This window comes from Tachypleus tridentatus, chromosome 1 (assembly GCF_004210375.1).
Source record: "Tachypleus tridentatus isolate NWPU-2018 chromosome 1, ASM421037v1, whole genome shotgun sequence".
Taxonomy (NCBI): Eukaryota; Metazoa; Arthropoda; class Merostomata; order Xiphosura; family Limulidae; genus Tachypleus; species Tachypleus tridentatus.
This window is the reverse complement of record NC_134825.1, coordinates 137,545,180-137,568,904: the sequence shown is the minus strand read 5'-3', so window position 1 is coordinate 137,568,904 and position 23,725 is coordinate 137,545,180. Positions and strand designations below refer to the sequence as shown.

Genomic DNA, 23,725 nt, shown 5'->3' with positions numbered 1-23,725 from the left:
TTGATTTTTTTATGGGGGTTAGAAGTTTGGTCAAGTTGATTGACTCTATACAATTTAGGATAGAGAATAGGTTTTAGAAGTTTGTACAAATAAAATATGAAAACCGTAAGATGAAAAAGCTTTTAATATTAACATGAAAATCATCTTGCACTGGAATTAGTCAGAGTCTAAGTCACACACAAACACATTTTTTACAATAACAGTTAATTCAAAAATTATTTCTGTGTACAAAAGACTTGTAATGTTTGCTAAAAGCATTCAACATTTTATGAAAATGACTTTATGCATTAAAAGTTATATTACAGATACTTTTGTGATTACCTTGTTTTGCATTGTAGTTACAAGATCAGTCATGTTTATTGAGTGCATATCAACAGTGTAAAAGAGTCATTACTATATTGTCTACAAGGATTTATAATTGTGTAAAGTATATATATTCCATTCTATTTACTACAACTGAATTTTTAGACAATTTAAAAAAAACAAAAACAACAAACACTTAAAGCATAACGCCTGATAATTATTAGACTTGCATTTCTGTTATACAAAAGCATTTGCTTTAACAAGAATGACAAATTAAGAACCAAATTAGGTAAATAATGAGAAAAATAAATTAGATTACAAACCAGACTTCAAGAGATCCTTATCCTTTACACAAGTGGGACCAGCTGTTTTCACACCAGTTTCATTTTTAAGTGATGTCCTTCCCTTTGAAGGAAAAACAAACAGAATTTTAATATTTTTTAACAATGAGTATGTTTGTTGGTGAGCAGGGTTCAGCAATTATTATAAAGTGAAACCTCACTAATATTCTGGAAATTTCATTATAAATAACTCTCAATGTATGTATCTAATAACATTTAAAAATTTAAAATATACATGAATCATATGTTTGGTCAAATGTTTAACAAACACTCCATCTATTGAGTTAAATTAAGGTTTCTCTATTTTAGTTTTTTAAACATCAGTGTCATTCATGAAATTGTTCTCAATGAGAAGACATCATATAAGTTAAGATTAGGTAATGAAAACTTGTATAGTTTAGAGACAAGTTAAATGAATAACAAGGAAAAAATTTATTAAAACATTGACATTGTAACAAGTGTATAATATTTGAAGAAGGTTTTTGTCTTCATCAAATTTATGTAGTGTACCTATTCAGAGAAATGTGCATTACAAAGCAAACAAGACTGCTTAAGGCTTAATAAAGGTATTTTCTTTTATGGTTTCTTTTTTTTAATAAACATTCTAAAGCTTTAATGATTTGCAATGTTTGAAAGCATCATATTCTTCATTATGTTTACCAAATAAAACAATATAATCAAACAAGTTTAGTGAGTATGATAAACAATTTAAAAACATTGTCATAACTCAGTTTACAAAAATAAATTTAAACCAGCTACTTGATTATATCTTTTAGAAAAAAATTAGCTCAAATCATGAGAGTTAAACATGCTTTTACTAATCATCACTATTTGATTTACAGAAGATTGGTGTGGAATTACTCCATATTTAAAAAATAAACAGACACTGTCAACAACAGTAATTTATCCATCAAGTAGGAAGTGTATCTAATACCACACAAAGCCTATTTTCTATACAATAAAAGTTAATAGTGTTCATTTATAAAAACTTTGTATATCTCACTGTGAATAATATGTATCAACTTCTTGCTGATAAAGATAGATCACTTATAAATATAAAACTCAGCTTAGTGTAAAATGTGTCTCCATCTTTATTTTTTTAGACATTTTGTTCACCTTATGATGTGCATTTTCCTTGTGACTGTTCATGTGGAGTGTTTCAGACTTTCCAAAGGAATTCACAAATTTTCAAAGTCAAATTCTCTGTATATACCAAAATAATGGCTAATAAGCAAATAGTTTCTTAATTCTTAGGGAAAAAAAAAGAATCATGATGCCAGTGAAATGGAAGATAAATGGGAGAAAAAACATACAAGTTCATCCTTTACAGGGACTTTAAGGTCATATCTTGAAGTTCATCATGTCAAACTATAGAACTTTGCACACCACTGTGAATACAAATTAAATGCAGTTATAAGATACCAGAAAAGGCCCTGATCAGAGGGGACCTTCAACAGGCCTACAACAAACACAATCAAACATGCAGTGCTTTTTGATCATTAATAGAAGAAAAAACAGACCATGATTAAAGAACATATATAATGACAGTATGTTTTGCACTTTTTGCCAAAATTAAACAAGACTGCAATTTAGCAGAGATGTTTAGAATCAAACAGGGGGGTAAGAGGATTCAACTTAAGAGTACTGAAAGTCAAGAAGCCACACTGGAACACAGGATTTAGTAAGTGTAAAGCTATCATCCAAAGTATTTCAGGAAGTTGATGGTTTAATTATGAAACAACAAGAAATAAACAAGGATGCAATGATTAAAGCTTTCTAGTGTCTATATTATTTTTATGCAAGAATATGACTCCTCACATCACAAAGTTTTGAAATGTTACTTGATCTAGGAAAGTGGTTGATCAAGGAAAACATTTGCAAGGAAAATAGTGCAACATACATCACAAGTATCACCAAAGAATTTCTAAAATGCCTGAATGAAGTCACAAAAATGGGCATATTAAATGAAATAAAAGTGTCAGCTTTTTGCTAATGTTTGATGAAACAACTGTTTTGTAACTGAACAAATGGTTATTCCTGTAATATTCATCATAAAGAGAGGAGCATAATGACATCAAGGCAAATGGTTTGTTCATTTTATGAAAAAATTTTAATTTACAGCTTCAATTCTGCTCATCTGCAATGCTCTAGTAACAATCAATAGGCCAAGTGAAACATTTTAGAAATCAGATATTGACTTTATCAATCAAAATTACTCCAACAGCTACATCATTATCTTTAAAGAGAAGAAGAAAATGGACATGACAAGAGCAATAGAGTACTGATCAAATAAAACCAATAGAACCCTGATTAATCACAAAAATCATTTCCAAAAGAATATGGAACAGTTCAGCAAGAACAAAACAATGGCATTCACTGACAAGTTTGTAGAAAACATAGATGTGAAATTCAGTGACTTAGATATTATGGCTGCTTGATTCCATGCTTAATCCTTCAAACTACATAAATTACCCCTATCTATGTACTTCAGTCTACATTGTATGAATTGAACATTTTGCTCTCCCGCAGGAGTAAACCCTTGTGGAATTATAAGTTCTTTTTTGCAATACACCAAAGCAGATGAAACCAGCCACTGTAAACCATAATGGATGTTGAATAATAAGCTCACTGCAAAAACAGGCACATACAGTAACATGCTCTGTCAACTATTAACCTTTGCCAGAATATACAGGTAAAACCAATCTACCCACGCCACAAACAGTGGGTGATTCCTCACATATGCAATTAGAAATGGCATCAGAAACACAATGGAAGAGGGCTAACTTGACTGTCTCATGTGCATTATACTACTAAAACTCCCCAACAGAATCATTCCCATGAACAAAAGCCATGAAGCACTGAATAGAAACAAGAGATAAAATACAAAGTGAAGATGATGTAAAGGTAGGATATTTTGTATTCACATTGTTACAACATACACATTAAAATTATAAAAATGAAAATAATAATCCTTCCTTTTTCCTGGCCAAGCAGTGGAGAACAGTATGATGACAGTAGCTACAAGTGCCATGCATCAATGGGCTTAGGCAACATTTTATTAACAACCACTCAAATCATCTTATCTGCAACCTTGTACTACTGTATGGCATAAAATATGAATATTTTTCTAATAATACCATTTCAATATTAAACACAGTACAATAAAAGGAAAACAGGAAACAAATAGTATAATTCTTACAGTAAATACAGCTATATTATACACTATGTTTGGAAACTGAACCAAAAACAAAAAGAATATCTACATGTAAGTACCTCTGCCTTAAGCTATTTCATTCTATCATTATAATCCAATTGCTTGATGCAAAACAAAAATGTCAAAATATAAGTAAATAAGCCCAATCTGAATTATAAATTATAAACAGCTCATAAAATTAAAAAGTGAATAACTACAAAATGTATGAAATTAATTATAAACAAGTAGTTTCTTAATAATAACATTCATTACCTACCCCATCTTTATGTTCCATAAGGTGAAATTCATGTTCAAGAATTAGACTGTTTTTCTTGGCTTTCATCTGTCCTGAATAACTGTCAAAAATATAAGAGTTGGTTTACTCCTTTTTAATATTTACTAAATTCCAAATCATAACATATCAAAAGAATGAACACAAATAACACAGACATTAAGTATTATGCATTTTGACAAAATATCCTTTTAATTTTTGTACCTAATATCTACATACCTCATAATTGGGTTTTGGACATTCTAAAAATTAATGTTCAGGTTTTTACTTTTAAATATTTCTTTATACCTTAATTGCTACTTTAAATATAAAACTAAGATTTTAAAATGCAAGATCATTGAAAACGCATACACAAATGAAAAATTAATCTATTTACTTTAATAAATACTAAAATAATAAATTATTTCATAAAATAGAACATGTTTTAATAACAAATAACAGACCTCTGGAGATTAAATAACTCAGCTAAAATAATTACATTGCAGATGCTCTTTATGTGCTGTGAGCTTAAAAACTTTATGCAAGCATGAAAATATACAAGCAGTTCACTTTTGCTACATGTGGAAAAGTAATAACTCAATACAAATAATCTAATCATCCAGATACACAATCTAGATAAAAGTAACCATCTGTGCTGTTTAAAAAGTTCAATACCCTAGGTTTAGAAGGTGACTGCTAAACTAGAACCCTAGTGCTGCATTCAATATACCACATGCCTCACTAAAATATTTTATTTAGATGTGTTCTTTTAATATTTACTTTTGAATTAAGAAATTAGCTCATATATAGTATTAAAATGTGAGTTATAATCTACATTTTAATTTCACAGTTAATGACATAAATTCAAAAATAATAGTTCAATAAAATTTTGAATGCAAGCAAACAAATGCAATGACATAGCCTTTGACCCACACAATTAAGAGCTGCAGAGAACATAAATTAATAATTTAATATCACATTATCAAAATTATACTTAACAGATAATACAAGAATAACCTAATGTTCTGGATTTGTTTTGGTTTTTTTTGTACAGCAAATTATTTTTAGTAAAAGTTTTGAATAAAATAATATTCATACCCTGTAGCAATGGCATAGAGATCGGGTCTTTTTTCCTTTTCATCTTCACGGATTTTTTCAATTCTACGTTCTAGAGCTAAACCAAGATTGGTAATGACAGGGAAATATGGCAAGATCTATTTAAAAAGTATAACATATATTTTAATAAGTTTCACTAAAAAATAAAACATCATACTTAACTTTATTGTATATCCTAACAGCATAAATAACCACACTTTGCCTTTTTTTTTCTTCTCCAGATGAAACCTCATATCAGATTTTAACATCTCTACATAAATATTATATACAAGGCTCTCAAGTTTGCAAGTAACAGATAGTAAAAGTACTTTGATATGTGGAAAATAATATAAAGTTAACAAATGCATGCTAGCACACAAAAGACAAAAAATGTAATAATATTAACAGTGTAAATGATACGCCACATCATAGTTGGTAACAATCTAAGACAGCCAAACTCAGACGTTTACTGCCAGATAAACAATGATATCACCAATGATTTTTTAATCATTGTCTATTTAATAGTTAATACAAACACTCAAATTTTTACTGCAAGATGTTGTATGGTATTTTCTTTATAAGGAATTTCAATATACTATTCAAAGACTTCAGTGGAGCAAGTTTATTTTCAAAATGTTGTGTCCCCAGTAGGAATAACTTAGACTTCATAGGGGACTTATCTCTATGTTTTATACAATTATCTGTGTTGTCACAACCATAAAAAAAACATAAAACACACTGAAGCATAATTCTTAATTTAATTTGTAGGAAAGTTTTCACAAGTTACAAGCAAACTTCATCTTAGTCAGTTCTTTGTGTTTATCTCCTTGTGCATGTTTCAAATACTGCTGTTAACCATTATTATTATTATTATAAGCCTCTCTCTTTTGACAAATACCACAGAAACACTAAAGTTAGTCATTTGACAGTGGCTGACATCAAAATGAAAGTTTATGACCATCATGCAGTATTTAAAATTACATTTAGTTTGGTAACTATATATTTGTTACATTCACATCTAATTTAATATATACCTTTTATTGTTGTGAAATTTTTTTATCTTTAGTGTAAGGAAGTATTGTTTCAATTCTATTAAACAGCTTAAAATGGGGAAAAAAATTGTTTTCTAAATACACTGGCAACTATACTAGTTTTACAATTTACATATGTTAATATCATTGTATTATTTCATTTCACATCATTGATACGTAATAAAAAGAAGGTCGTTTGTCTACTGGGCAAACACTTCAGAAAAAATATCACTCAACACAGTGAAATGAAACAATTTTAAATGATCCAAACACATTAAGCAAGTTTGATATAAGAGAATTTACTGAAATTTTATGTTGTAAATTTAAAGAATAATTTGTTAAATAAAGATGAAGGGTTAGCTGGCATTAGAGTTGAAATTATAGCTAGTATGATCATTTTTGTATAAAATCTGCTGTTCAATAGATTTATACTTGTGATGAAGGTAGCAAAAGTTCCTAAAACATGTAGCTCTTTCTAATTTTTTAAATTATATTGTATAATATGAACATTGTTTCCCTATATTTTTAAATAAAGTTTATTTGCATAATATTGCCCTATTTATAACTATGGTGCATGATGGCACAATGATGGTTGTCATAATGTGATAAGCAGCTTTGATTTCAACATCAGTTTTTATTTGTAAAGTATTTTACACAGACAACACTTAATGCACAATTAATTTCCTATGAAAATTAATATTACACTAAAATACAATTTTGGTAGGTTTTCTCAAGTTATCTGGATCTAAAATATGCATCTGCAGTTATTCAGAATCATAAGCTTATCACCTTGTGAAACACATTCAAACATTTCTGCATATTACTTTCATTACAACTTTACACTTACCTTACTTTGCAATAATTTAGCTTTGGTTTGTTTCCCAGACTGCTATGAGCACCTTTTATATAATTTTTCTTTACTACAGGTTTTATTTTTATGTTTCTGAGAGTTTGTTTTTAAATTCACAAAACCTTGTAACACACCAAATATTGACAACTGTTTCATACTTTGTACCTTATTATAGATACCATTATTTTACTATTTTATTATTGTTTACTTTACTTGTAGCTTTATTAAATCAGGTTTTATACATGTAGTTTTATTAAAGTTACATCTGTGTAACTTTGTTTGACTACAAAATTTTCAAGATAGAATAGAGTTTATCAATTAACACAAATGGTATGCACAAAAATGACAATCAGGTAAATTAGAGCAGAGAGCATGAAAACTATCATATGTTTTGCAGGTAACCACTCTTTATTTATTAAAACTATCAGGTTTAGCTATTCAAGGACATGACTGACAGAGATGTGAACATTCTCACATATGAAAATCACACAGCATGCATCTAAAGCTTCTGCAAGTAGTAACCACATCAAGAAGTCTAACTTAGCAAAAGCTGGTGTATATGCTTCCACTTGAGAACTGGAAATGTACTGAGCTAGAAGAACCTTTGATCATCCTTCAGTTATTCTTGATTAGGATGGAAGTTATGTTCTTTCTGAAGTTACTTATCAGAAAGCTGACAACACAATGTGCTCATCTTACAAAATAAAATATTTCTCTGAAGAAACCAAAAAGTTATAACTTATGTAAACCATCATATTCTTAAACATTATGCTATCTTAAGTTAATAATGAGGGCAGTTACGACTATATGCATTTTAACAAAAAGTTTTGTGTTTCATGTTGAGTTAAACCAAAAATAAGGTTAAACAGTAGTAAAAAACTCCCCCCATAAAAAATAAAAGAAACTTAAAAAACCTCAAAAAGGTTGGAAAGTAGCAAACACCAGGAGGTCTGCTTTACCTTTTAAACATTTGACTGTGATAATTTTTCTCAACTAAAGACCAAGAATATTTAAGCACATAATGCTTGAACAATGCTTGGTATGTTTTTTATTGTCCTGTTTCAAATTAGCCATTTAGTTTTTTTTTCTTTCTAGAATCCCCTTTTATTTCATATCTAAGATTCCCTATTTATTTATTCTTTATTGCTGAAATTTTACCTAAGTCTTCTACCAAGTGATAGTTTCTAATCAAGTAATAATTGCATATGAATCATGGTATAAATTATTAACATTCACTTGCTTTAAGTCCTTTGCCTCACATAACCTACTTAAAATTTTATTACATATCCATGGTATTTCAATAGTTGCCTATGATCTTGTGGTCTTCCCACACATATAGATATTCTACAGATTAATAGTATCAGCTCTGACTGACTTGCACAAGCTGAGGAAAAACTAGACAAGTTTTTCTAGTATAACCAAAATTCAAGACAACCACTTCTCTCTAACTGCTGAAAGACCTATGACAGGAAAATTCTGAATAAGAGTAAAACAATCAGTAATACTGTAAATACCAGATAATGTTAACTTTCCCCAGAGTGCAGTTTTCATCCATTACATTTGGTTACTGCATCAGTAAAAATAGGATATTCATTCACATATTTCTAATGTTACTAAAGCATATAAAGGCAAAATTCTAATACATTTTCTGACATCATCTACTGTGAAGAAATTCATACACATTGCAGGTATCACATGTATGGATAGTAATAAATTTTGAAAGTTTTAATGAACAAGAGATTTCCATCTTCCTAAACCAAAAAGAAACACCTGATAACTATTATCCACAATCTTGTATTTCTGGATTTTATCTTAGTTGAACCATACACATCAAAATTTGTTATAGTGATTCTCTCTCCTTTGCCTGATTATAACTAGTTAGTTGATTACATACTAACATTATTACATGATTTCATACCCCTGGGCTTTGCCTGAGACAGATTACTTATTAAGCATTGTGTCATGATACAAAAGACTGTTTAGGATAGATTTTAGTTTATTTTGTGAATGAATATTTTAGTTTTTTTATTATAAGAGAGTTAAAAGCAGATGATTATTGGAAGTTGTCATTGTAATACATTAATGTAGAGAATATAGAGTACAGATGATTTAGTAATAAACATATAAACAGTAGGAAATGAGCAGGAAACAGCACACAAAGACAACAGAAGAGACTAAAGTTACAGGCAAGAAAAAGTTTGAAGGTAACTTTGGTAGAAGTGATAGGCCTAACAGTATAATATGTTTGAGTGAGAATAACAGTAGAAAAGGAGAAAAAGAAAGAAAGAAAAATTTATTCCATTAAAGCATAGTTTTAAAGTAACTGAATCAGCCAGAGTGTGCTTTGACAAAAGGAACAGATATTTTATAAGAAAGATTACAAAACAATTATTGTACAAGCAACATACCATTGCATTAATCCATACCAACTGTAAGTGAATTATACATAGAATATTAATGCAATAAAAAGAGAAAAAGGTAATTCGCTCTGCCAACTGAAATTCTAAAACAATCAAATAAGTCTAAGTAGACTTTTCATACAAAGAGAACTATATAGTGTTTATGATATGCATTTAATATCTGTTGTTGTACACGTGTTTAACTAATTCTGAATAAATACTTTATTTTAAAAACAATCTGAATGAGTACCATTAGTTGACTTTTGAATTTATCACCAACAAATCCTTACTGTAGAATAATCTTGAGCCCACCAATGCAACCTATATTTATATATTTATTTGTACTTACTTTACTACTGCCCAAAAAGTAAGTTCCTCACACAATGAACTTTAATTAAAATCACCTGATTATTCAGGTTTACTCCAAATCATTTACTATTTTATATGACATTGCCAACATATATTGATAGTTTATCCAAAATTTCCTTAAATCAGCTATAAGCTGACCTTTCATAAAAAATGCCTATCTTTCTTTTAAAATTTGGCCTGAAATATTCTATAATATGGTTTTGGCTGCTATAGTGTAACCTATTGTTCTGGCTTTGTTTACAACTAAAATTTTAATGTACATAGACCAAAATTATCTGTCTCTTACTCTCTACCCAAGAGCATCTGCTTGTAGTTTTATCCCGAGAGTACCTGTTTACTTCTTTAGTTGTATAGCTTTACTATATATGATTTAAACACTGACATTTGCTACTAGCTACTGAAATTAATGCTTCTTAGATTTTGCTGAAATTATTCTACCTATCGAATGTGCCAGCAATCATCTGTTTAATCACTTTTGGTTAAGGTCCATGACCCCCTTATTTAATGTTACAGTTTCTTTGTAGTGAAGAACAAATGTACACAGTGAGCTATCTGTGTTGTGAACCATGGGTATCAAAACACTTACTCCTGTACTTTATCTAGCAAATTTAATGTAAGATCATATAAAGTACAAGAAATAACTGAGGAAATGATGACAAAAAGTATAATATGCAAATATTATTGAGAATGCTTACCCTTTATCAATTGAAAATGAACTCTACCAGAATACAGTCATGAGCTGATAGTTTTAAACTGTGGTGGTTATCACACATTGATAAAGTATCACACTAGATTAAAACCTATCAAAACATGAATAATCACACTATGCCCAACAGTAGTATTCTAGATCTAGTGATAACTGCAAGGATTGAAATATCATACGACAACATGTAGAAATCCAAGTTTTAACTGGTCAAGAATGCTTTATGCAAGAAATGCATAAGACTCCAGATGGTCTCAATGGATGAGTAACCACTTGTAAACCACTACTGAAAAGAGATAACCAACACAACGGAATTACATAAGCACTGTCCTACAAATAATGGGATGAACAAAGCTGAAGACATGAGTTCTCTAAAGATAAATCCAAGTTAGAATTATTTAGAAACAATCAATCAATGACAATTATTCTCAGCTGTACAGAAGAAAACAGAATAAAAGTCAACATACAGGATCAGTGCAAGTTTGGGATTGCATTTTCCAGCCAACAGTTTGTGATCCACACAAGGGTGATGGTACAGCATGTAACAACAAGTACAAGTTCGTTCTGATCGATCACACACGTTCTTCAGGAATGTGGTTCATTAGGCGAGAATTCATATACAAGACAATAATCCTAAGTATTTAAAATATGTAGTGGTATATCTTGATGGTACAGAGGCCAATGAAACACACAAAACCACAGGTTTACCTTTAACAAGAACATTTTTGTAGCTATAAAGGTTTGTGTAAAACCTCTCAAAAGAGTACGAGGCAACCAAATAATTTAGTTGAATTATGGAAAGTAATACAGAAATATAAAACAATATTTCACTACTTCTCATTGGTAAACTGTAAGGCAGAAGGAAAACAACACATCTAATGTTGTGTGTAAAGCAGAAAACTCCCATTCAAAAGTATAATAAACTGAATAACTTTCTTTACTATTATAGTTTTTATGAAAATATATTATATTATTAACAAATTCTCCATCTTGCTGCAATTACTAATTGCTTCTGACTTGCATGTGTATTATTTGTATGTTTCCAAACTTATTCCAATTAGCATACACACTTAGTTTTCCTAAATTTTAATACATTTTGGTTTTGCTAAAATTCCTTAGTGTTCTAGATTTACTAGGAGTTAACTAATTTAATGAATCTACCTATCTTCTGCAGATTACATAAGATAACCTTTTTTCTGAGCTTTCAACAAAAATGATCTATCTCCTTGCAGCTATCAAAATTCAGCTTTAGTTGACCTTCGTTGAAAATCCCTTATTTTAAATAAGAATACTCCCTTTTCCTTGAATTTAATTTCACATCACTAATTTTGTAAGTCCTGCTCAACATCCCTTATCTACTGAAATTAATGCTTCTTAGATTTTGCTGAAAATACTTTACCATAGACTAGTAATCTCAATAATTTTGGCTTTACATGTGACAATCTATATATTGAATTCTGCCCGAGTTCAATTTTCTATCGAGCTTTCCTTTATATCTGCTACTTACAAACATGAAATTATACATGCAATAACATATTTCTGTAATCAATTATCTAATGCAACTTACATAAAAACACATACCTTTGTATTATGCTAGAAATTCATCATATACTATGATTTTCATGAATTTTTTTATCTTTTTATTATACTTTACTTGAGTGCTTCAGATCATATAATCATGAATTTATGCTTGAGATCTTACATTTTTTTTTATCATCTGCACAATGCCTCCCATTTTTGGGGCATGGCCAGAGATACCCTCTCTATCAATTTTCCCATGTGATCACTTAATAACTTTTGCATAATCTTCCCTATCTACCAAAATTTGTGATTCACCTAAAATTACTTATTAATATTGCCTTAAGACAGTCTATTTATTGGACTTTACCAGAAATTTAGTATCTAACAGCCATTACCATTTGCATTTTGCCTATGATTCCCTGTACACTGTGGTTTTTGCCTTACAAATCTAGAACTTTTCATTACCAAGTTGTTTTGAAATATTTCAAATATATTTCCAGATAGATACATACATGCTAAAAGAAAGTAAAACCACTACTAACATTCTTTTATAGTTATGACAGAATCAATACAAACATCAGTAAAATAACATTCCTACAAATGTCATCAAAACATATGTCAAAAAACAGTACACCTTTTCACTGAGCAAAGATTAAAGGCAAAAACAATATAAACTTAACAAAATAGAAGAACTGCATACACTAATAAAAAAGAATGCACACACACAAATTGGGAATTAGTTGTAAATCCTTGAATTAAAAATAATTAATATAATTAATTTTAATCAATATATTTGGATATACTGTATGATAAGTGTGAATAATTTATACAAATCTAGTATTTAAAAGCTCCTAAATATTGAATGTTTCTTTTTTCAGTTAAACTTCATACTTTATCTGTTATTTTCTTCACCCCATCTATACATGAACTTGATTGATTTTAACAACCTTGTAATCATTATAAAAAAAATTAATCTGAATTACTCTTTTTACATTCAAAAATGACTGTAACAGTAAACTATATTTATTTATCCTAAATAGCTTAAAGCTTCTAATAGCATACATCTGTTTACACTTTATTTTATTGTTTTATTGCCCTTCGAACTGTATGAACAAATAATTCTGTGTCACAAATTGTAAATCACTTGACAAATGCATAGTTCAAGTTGCCATTTGGAATGATGTAACACCCAAGATAGTTGTAATCATACCTTGGGCAGAATTTTTTTTTCACTATCTTACCTAACACATCACTAATATTGGCATAAAAGACGATTAAAAAATGCATATCAGAAACAACTATAGTACTTGCCTTTGAACTCTTGTTTTGTTGCTGTCTGCTGCTGAAAAATTTAAGCTTACTTTTCCTATAATAATTATATTAATACACTAAATATTATTTACTTGAATAATGAATCTAAGAATACAAAACACAAAAAGTAAGCAATGTCATAACTATCAAAATGTTTGTAGCAATGAGAGCCACTGAAAATTCAACTAAGCTTGTCCATGTATTTCCTACAGGAATAACTTTTGAAGTGAAAATGAAACAATTTTCTGAACAGAAAGTAATGTAATGTAATATGCCATTTGGTAGTTTAAATTTCAGCTTTCTAATGATTATAAGTAATACAGTATTTAATATCAGAAACAAACTATTGGCAATTTGTGAAAGCAAGCATGTAACAAGTTGGCATGGCAAGTGGGCTTGATTATCTCATTCATGACTCTGTAAACAAGCAGAACTTATAAAAATTACGTTTTCCCTGAGTAATGTGTGTAATTCACGTTAAATTCAGTACTTTTTGGAGGGATGATAAACTAGGAGAAGGAAGACCTAGAAAACAAATGCTACAATTTTCATACTACAATAAATTATTCTTTTTAATTTTATAAGGAATTGTTAGGACCTAGAAATTTATATAATATAAAAACTTGATTTATTTACACAGTTTTGATGCCAAGTTTCTTCACATATAATGAAAATAAAATAACTTAATTAGATTTCCAATGAAACTATGTAAAATAATGTAATGTGTGCACTTTTCACAATGGAAAGGGCTGGTTATTAATTACAATAAATAAAGGACATAAAAACATATTAAACTGAGATGTGTGTGTGTGTGTGTGTGTGTGTGAAAACGTTTGGTTTTCTGCTACTTGGTAAGCTACTTTGCTCAATATTTAAGTAATACTAACAAGTTCTCTTTCTTGAATTTAAACATTATTTAGCCAATGTTTACAACCAAGACACCAATTAAACAACAAAACTAAAAGCAAAAATTAATCCTATATAAACTATAACCTTGTTAGTTGACTACTTAGAGCAGGTTAAAACTAAACCTGTCAGAAATATTTTTTCTCTAAAATTTTTCTGCTGGTTAAAAAAACAATCAATGTTATAGTATTTTTAGTAATTTCATAGAATTTTCTTCACATCAATAATAAGACATCAATTTACCAGCAACAAAATGTTTCAGTTCATTACATACTTGATGAAAACAGTATACTCCAAAATTGGTATAACACTGAAAACTAAATATGAAATACTGCATTGCCTATGCTACAAAAAATATCGTAGAAATACAGTATATTTAATACATTCCCAAAATAATATGGTATCTATTTCAGACCAAAGCATTGTTTTGTGTAGAAATTGTCACCATTTAATACGGTAATGGCCATGCTCCTTCACAGATTCAAAGACAGATAAATATGGGTTAAATTCTAAACAATAAAATAATGGAAAAATACAACTACTGCTACAATCCAAGTATCACTTGTTACCGAAGGCAAATTAATTTTCCTTCCTGTAGAAATAAAATTAAGATTAATGGATTTTGGGCATAGTGGACTGTATAATGTATAAAACTGTCACTATGTCATGTTTGCCTATTACAGCAATACTTACAAATAAGCCTAGCAACTATAGTTTCATCATGAAAAAAAATATAAAACAGCAAACTTATGTAATACACCACTTACCAAGGATGGTTGGCCCAGCATGGCCAGGTGGGTTAAGGTATTCGACTCATAATCTGAGGGTCAAGGGTTCAGATCCCTGTCATATCAAACATGCTCGCTCTTTCAGCCGTGGGGGCATTAAAATGTGATAGTCAATCCCACTATTCTTTGGTAAAAAGAGTAGCCCAAGAATTGGTGGTGGGTGATAATGACTAGCTGCCTTCCCTCTAGTTTTACATTGCTAAATTAGGAATGGCTAGTGCCGATAGCACTTGAGTAGTTTTGCACAAAATTCAAAAGACAAACAAACCATTAACGATTATTTGTTTAGTATAAAGATACACACTAGTCTATCTGCATTCTGTTTGCCAGTGGAAAGTGACTACAAAATTTACTCTTTAATCTATTTTAATTCTATCTATGTACCATATAGTTTCACATATAAAGTTTCAATTTGCATGATTATATTAACTGTAAACATAAAACCCCATTACTATATTTGGCTTATTAATACCTGTTATGTTTAATAATGTAATGCAAAAACAATCTTTAGTAATTTTAACTGTTTTACAAAGTACATTATATGTTTGTTAATACACTAGCAGAGTATATACTTGGAATTTCAAAATAATAAACTTTTTAATGAATTGATCAGTGATAAAAAAAAGAGTCTACTTCTTATAAGCTCCACATTTCCCAAAACAATGGATTGTAGCACCAGTATTAGCTTTCTTAAAAATGATTGCTTACCTGTGTTCTTGATTTATTTAAAGTATATATATAGTAAGTTACTGTCCTTTATTTCCTTTGTGTAATAAACATCTGATATATAATACTATTTTATTTCTTTTCAATGGATGTGTCTTATTTTCTCAAAAATGTTGAGTGTAGAGATTCACCCACCTCTCCTAATTTTTTTTAATTTTTCCATTGGTAATATTTACTTCCTGCTTTGAACACCTATATAAAATATATGATGTCATGATCCAATTACTACTACCAAAAGTACCAAAGTTGGTATCAGGAATCAAAAGTAACATTTCTGGAAGGGGCCAGTTTTTCTATCTAACATCACATTTATCTCCCTCCATTATTAAACACCTTGTCTCAGTTGCTTTAATTAAATTCTATTCATAATTCTCACCAACTATCATCCATACTCTTTCAGAATTAGCTTATGAAAATATTAAGCTAAAGTTAAAAGTGTAAAAGAAGCTTATGAACAAACAGCAAAAAAACATTCTACAGAAGAAGTCAGTTATTTCTGAGGTATATACCAGTTAGCATTTAAAACAATGAATCAGATCCATATCTGTGTTCTAAATTTTACAAATGATCTACAATTGTTATGTGTACATGAAATATCATAGGCTGATATCTATTAAGCTTCAGTCAAACTCTGCATTAGCAGAATAAACAAACAGTTAACTCTCCCAACTGAAAGATATCTGACTGAGATTTATCACATTTCTTGAAGTTTAATAAGCACTGAACTCAGCAAATGGTGCTTCAAATCTGAAAGAACCAAACTAAGTCATAATAGATCAATTATATGTACTTCAAACAAATTCATAATAATTACTATTTGCAACAGTACTGATGTGATAATCTAAAATCATATATGCATACAGTCTACAAAAATGAGAAGTCTGTGAATTTAGTATGTTAAAAGACTTTAGCAGTGATTTTTTTTCAAGTGCATTTCACAGAATACAGCAGAGTTGAAGTGTAAAGCAAAATAAATAATTTATCAATCACAGAAAACTTAACAATGGCTTATTGTTAAGATGGACTTTTATGTTGTAAAGTAAGGGGAGGAAAGTATTGTAAGCTGTATTCAAAGGTTTGTTTGTAGTTAAGCACAAAGCTCATATTGGGCTATCTGTGCATGCCCACCACAGATATCAAGGCTTGATTTTTAGAACTGCAAGTCTGCAGACATATCACTGTTTCACTGAGTGGCATATTCAAAGGTAAAGTTGTATGATTAGCAGAGGAGCTGAGGGTAAAAGACCAAGACATGAAAGAAACTTCTAGACTCTTTCAGAAAAGAAATGTTTACTCTGTTCAAAAGTCACAATCATTCTCTCTTGAAAAATAACAAAACTCTGAAGCTGACCAAGCAGAAAAGATCACTCAAATTCAGAAATATTTCTGCTCCATATAATATCCACAAGATAATCAAGCAGAAAAAAAATTACTGAAACATCCCTGCTCCGTGTGACAGCCAAAAGACATCTTCCAAACTCAGGGCCAAGCAGAAAAAATCCAATTATCCCATGAAACAACAGATTAACTTCTTGACTTAAGTTACAAAAAACAAGGTTACAATTTATTATGCAACTTCAACCAAATTTAGAGTTCCAGAATAAGAACTTAGAAAACTGATGAATTTTGCAAAAAAAAAAAAAAAAAGTATATAGTATGGTAGATCAAGATAATGGTATATGCATATTACAGTAATAGATGTAATAAGGGAATTATTTTCCAATAAAGGGTGCACCTAGTTGTCACCTACTTTAACCACAATACAGTATTGTCTTATCTGATAGTCAGTCAGTAGACCCTATAATGGATGTCACATAAGGAGCACTTAACTGCAATTTGTACTACTGTGATGTTAGTAAACTGAATAGATATCATGAATAATGTGAAGAATTATGTACTCTGTATTCTACAACATAGCATGACACATGAACTTCAAAAGCAAGGAATAATCTTTGTTGCTCTTAATTTTGGTTTGATTTACAATTGAAACAGAGCACTTTCAAGGACCCTGTGGAATTACATTTAATTAGAAAGCAGAATTTTACAAAAAATATTACACCTGTAGAAATCAGTCTGTATCAATCTTATACTATGAGGAAGACAGAAAAAAAATATAAAACAATAACTTGAATTTTGTTTACCAACAATTTCATAATTATGCAAAATAAATTACATAGGAAGTAAAACTGTTACTTCCATGTTGCTATGCTAAATGATCACATCACACTGTCACTGTTTTTTTTTGGAAATATGACTCAAAGTGTTTCTGACATATTTATTGGACGATCAAAGTTGATCAATATGTTATTTAATTTTAACATTTGAAAGTTATCAAAAAAATGGATGTCTTATTTATAACACTTTTGGAATGAGCTGAAAAAAGGGGCATACCAGCCTCAAGGAATGCTTCCCTGATAACCAAACTTCATATATCAAGGTTTGTTTTCCCATTTTGGAAATGTCCCCTTCTCCAAACATGTAGATTAACCCTGAACTTGTATGATCTTCTAACCACTGGTTTTATAACTAAAAAATTTATGCAGCTTCCAAAGATGCATTTCAGGACACAAAACATAGCAGTCACTATAACAAAACTACTATATTTAATCCAGCTTTCACAATAAGCTATGAACAACTTAAAACAAATCCTTAAATACTCAAATATAACTAGAATTAGAAACATCTGAAAACAATGACATTTGATGAATCTGTTTTTATGCCAGAAAACAAAAGTTGAAATTATAAGATTTATGTAGAAAATAATCTGCTCTTTCATTTAATTATAAACATGTCCATTAGTCATGTAAGTGACAATATAAATACCTTAAAAGACATCAGGATGCTCATGTTTTTTATTCTTCCTTGTAATTCTGTAGTTTGTGCTTGAACATTGTAGTTGAAGCTGTATTATTCAAGGTTTAAAATAATTCAGAATGCAGATGTAAAGTGACACAGATCAGTAAAGATTGAAATACATTTTTTAAATATTTTCTTTCAAAATTAATAATTCAATACTTATTTAATATGTTTTTGAATGTAATTATATGATAGATAATGACATACACACTTTGACCCAACTGAATGTACAGAATTAACAACAGTGTTTGCATGTCTCAATGCTTGTTGGTAACATAAGTAAGCACAGTAATGCATGGTTATATACTGGTTTGTTTTTTTGTATGAATGTATTCTCCTATGTTGAAATGTATAAGAATTGATTCATTCATAATGAACACCTTTAAGAAAGTGAGTGAATTTTCACAACTGCTTTTTTGGCGTTTTCTTCTGTGTTGTACTTTCCTGTTTTGTTTATTACTTGAAATGTATATAGTAGTCTTGGGACGCTAGCTCTTAAGCCATATCCGGTCTATGAAAACACTGCAATGCTTATCAAATCTCAATGTCAGAAAACAATTCTAAAATCTCAAATCCATAATATTCCAGGTTAGCTAACTGAACAATTTATCCCGACAAGAATTTGAGAACGTCGTTAATTTCCAGCCTCCATAACCCCACAAACAAATGCACGTACTTTTCAAATAAAGGGAGCTACCAATAACAGAATATTACTGGCGAAATGATACTCATAAAATAAACATAAGGCATCGCGATACTGCGTCGCGGCTGTGCCGAATGGTGAAACGGTAATTTTCTGAATGTACACCTACCAGTGTCATTGATTCTATAACAACATTTTAAATAATGTTTCTCTTCGAAAACTCGTTGTATTAAACGTGTATCATTCAGAACTTATTAAAATATAAACAGAAATTTAATGAAACTTAACTGAACAATAAGCTATCACATACTTTTCCATCTGCAAGTGCTTATACAATATCACTATGCTGAAAAACTAACTGCCTGATTTAAAGGTTTCAGAACATTTTAAAGTTTGGGAGAATTAAGTCAAGCTCTTTGTTCAATACATGTAATTTTGAAAGGAATATGCATGTATGTACCAACACTTTTTGTGATAGACATCAAGATAAACCCCAAACAATTACATTATGGAGTGATTTTTAACTCTAAACATTGTTAACTGTGGATTAAAGTAATGACTCAGTAAACCAAATGCTTTTCAAACAAAAATTAAAAACTATGGATATTGTGGTATGAGCATTAGAGAAGCTGGTTTTCCAATATATAATGCAAATATAATTTTAAACTCTACGATTCACAGCATCAATTCCAAAAAATGGAAGCTCAAAACTTTCTGAAAGACTGATATGCAGGCATATTATAATTTTTTTAGTTACTTTTGTGACACAGAAATTCAAAAACAATTTTATTTGGTTAACTTCTGTGCAGCTTTAGAATAAAAATATGATCCAAAAGTTAATGAAATTACATTGTTGTAGTTGCTCTCTTCCTTTATTGGATGATATCTGTTATGCTCAAGAAGATACTGAAATATCATACAGCATCCTGGTTGAAAGGGTTAGTGGTGTAATATCTATTACTGACTATCTGACATTGCCTGAATGACAAAACCAGCCAATGCTGTGAAAACAATAGCCCTAAGGTAATGCTATCGACTGAAAAAAGAAAGTGAATTTATCTAATGAATTCAAATATACTTCCTTTGGTCAGTTCTAGTTGTTTTTCATCATTTCCAGTTTAACAGAGATTCATCTTCAGAGATGGAAATCTGATGAACTGAGTTGTTTATTAATCCAGAAGATCTACTTGTCTGTGTAGGTACACCCACATTTTCTGTTGATGATGTTATGTCTAAATAATGATCACTTTCACTCAAATATATCCAATCTGTACTTCTCACACAATTTGAAAATCAGTCATCTTCAACAAAATACTTCCCTTATTTCTTGGTCAAATCTATTTTATTTCAGTTTGCCAATGCAATATTTGTTGGAAAATTGGTCATACCTTAAAATACCTTAAGTACTAGGAAAAAAAAATGTTGATGACTTTACCAGAATATATTTTTGAGTACAAGTACTCACCATTAAAAAGTGGGAATGTTTAGTGAAGTGAAATGTTGAAATTGATGGAAGCCTGCTGAGACCGAGACCTCTTAGAGAGGTTTTCAAAGGACTGGACATGTCATAGTTGGCTGACTTCCAACACCTAGCACTGTTTTCCACCAGGTGAGACAGGAGGCACTCACAGGCAAAAGCTAAAACAGTCATTAGTTTATGCAACCAACTACTAGAAGGAAGTAGTAATCCTTGGTCTCTGAACTAGCAGCTCATGATGTTCAGTAAAATATATGGATTATGTTTTTTGACAACTCAATCACAAAAGCTAGTATGCTCATTAGGTCAAGCACTTGATGACTGGAAAGAAGTGGTATTTTTTGCTTTCCAAGCATTCAAGTAATGTGCAATACAATATATGTAATACACTGTGTGATTTCTAAGCCAGTAAGTTAATTTTCTGGTTTCAAACAATGCCCAATGTTTCAAAAGATTTTCTCCCATATTCTAGCTGATGGCAAGAACTCTATACAGCATGCTGTCCTGTAACTGCTAGATTTTGTCACCTATTTACCTGAGGCATATGCCAGATCTACAAAAAACAAAGGTATTGTGTTTCCTTTGACAAATTGAAATTTCTAGCAGGCAGTAAATTTTCATGAAAGAAATAAAAGTAATACATACTCAACTATAGCTAGAGAATGAGAGAGAGAACCACTTTTACCTGGGGTTTTTGAGAATAGAGCTTTACATGGTAGTTATAACAACATGATTTTATCTGTTGTTTCTCCTAACATAGAGCTGAAAATATTTCAACTTAACAGAATGGAAATACTCAAACAGGTGAAATTATAAGTAGTAAATTAAATTCACATGTCAACTTGATACAATAGCAAATGTATACATATGGTGCATCCACTATTTATTATTGGGTTGTGACAGACGTATTTTCAACCATGCATAATGAAATACTTTTAATAGGCAAACAATTTTACAGTATATTTTCTTAATGTTATTTCCTTACAAGATGCAGTATTAAGGTATGAAAAGTAAGCTGGGTGGAAGTGGGAAGTAACACAAATCATCTTAACCAACACTCTCCTACTGGAACTAGTTTCTGTCTACATGTTTACACGACAGTAGACTACGGATGAGGCTTGTCAAACAGTTTGCTTTTTTCCAACTTTCTAACTGCACTAACAGGGGCACCACAACCACCAGTTAGCTGACTGAGTTTAAACCCCAGGGAAGACCAGAGAGCAGGAAATCCTCAAATTCTTTGGGCTCATGGTTTTAGGCAAAGATAGGTATGAGTACACATTAAGACTATATAAATATTGCTCACACCTAGTTTATAGGTATAACCATGCATTACAGCCCATTTCAACCTAAAAACTTGGTTGAACTTTTGACCAATGAAATTTGTCTGATCTTACATTGGAATTTGGACCTTTATATAAAGGATAAAATCCTGAATACACCTGACTATCTTGTTTTTGAACCATACAGTAGTGTTTCTATTCCTTGTTATTAACTATTTCTGAAGCCTTTTATCAAACAATGGTATATCTAATTACAACTCTACTGGTGAAACTGTGATTGTGGATAAATTAAGTTTTTATAAAACATGCAGCTGACTGTGTTTTTTTCTTCAATTCTGTATTTATGGAGTTTCATCAAGTACAGATGTTTTTGAATATCAGTTATATAACTGTACCAAATATAAATGCACCAGAATATCTATGTAAACTGAATTAAGTTACAAGTACAGTATAAAAGAATGTATAATGTACAATAAACATATATGTATTTAACACTGTAAACAGTTTTATATATAGTTAAAAAAAATGAATATAACCATTACATTCAACTTGGGATAAGAAATAGAAAAAAACTTAAGTTAGTTTTGGCATTTAGAACTTCTTCTGGATTTGTTTATAGATATCTGTTGATTTCTAAATTTTTCAGGCTATCTATTTTTTTTTTACCTTTAGTCACAGATATGTAAAATTTTACAGTTTTTTCCAGATCAAATTGATGTTTAGTTTCAGTAAGGTAAGATACAAAAGTTGAAATGATTTTTCTTAATTTCCAGCTTCTAGAATGTTCTTTAATTCTGATTTCTGTGAAATGTCCTGTCTGACTGATCTATGTACACATCATTTCAGTCTTGATACAATTGGTAAACAACACTGTTGCTGTACTTTTCAATTTTATCTTTACTGTTGTACAACATCTTACCTAAACTGTTTGTGCACTAAAAAGCCAATCTGTAGATTTATTTGTTCAGTGTGTTATGTATCTTTTTTTTTCAAACCTTGCTGTATAACCATTACTGACAGCAATTCATTTTCTGTTTTTAATTCAGTTTCATGACCTTCAGATAACAAGGATATGGTGATAAGCATGTCAAACAAACTACAGAAGGCAACAAGATTGTGAAATATTAGATGTCTTGAAGTATGTATGTATGTATGCATGCATGCATGTAAGAAGTACAAGTCAGCTTCTAAACATTCTGAAAAAATCTGTGCCTTTACTTTTGTCAATATTTATGTCCAAACAATGAATATTTTCAATTGAATCATATTCCAGAATAAATTTAATAAATTTGTTTTGTAAATTTATAAAAGTTACAAAATTATCAAGTTGAAATTTGAAACTTCTCTAAAAACAAATTACATCACCAAAATACATACATACATACATATATATAAACACCAATATTTAGCATGTTCTGTATTACCTTCACCACTAAATTTCTCCTCTATATTTTCCATGTAAATTTCTGCAAGCAAAGGAGGGAGGAGGTCATGGCTAACTCATTCTTTTTATATGTTAGGTCATTAAATTTGAAACACTTCAGATCTAAGCAAGTAATTATTTTTTCCAGATCCTGGGCTTGTACAGGATTTATTATTTCTTCATCTATTGAATAATAACAATTTGTTTAGATTCATTGACAGGTATACTACACACTG

General features: G+C 30.0%; 1 protein-coding gene across 2 annotated transcripts in view; it reads right to left on the bottom strand.

The window, feature by feature from the left end:
• The window catches only part of tho2 (THO complex subunit 2-like protein), a 240,410-nt gene that overhangs the window by 68,143 nt on the left and 148,542 nt on the right, over nucleotides 1–23,725 (bottom strand). For both annotated transcript variants that reach the window (XM_076454283.1, XM_076454284.1), the window contains exons 30-32: nucleotides 5,207–5,322; nucleotides 4,115–4,193; nucleotides 627–708 (exon numbers count right to left, since the gene is read on the bottom strand). In XM_076454283.1, coding sequence (XP_076310398.1) covers nucleotides 627–708; nucleotides 4,115–4,193; nucleotides 5,207–5,322 — 277 coding nt within the window. The remainder of the gene's footprint in view (nucleotides 1–626; nucleotides 709–4,114; nucleotides 4,194–5,206; nucleotides 5,323–23,725) is intronic.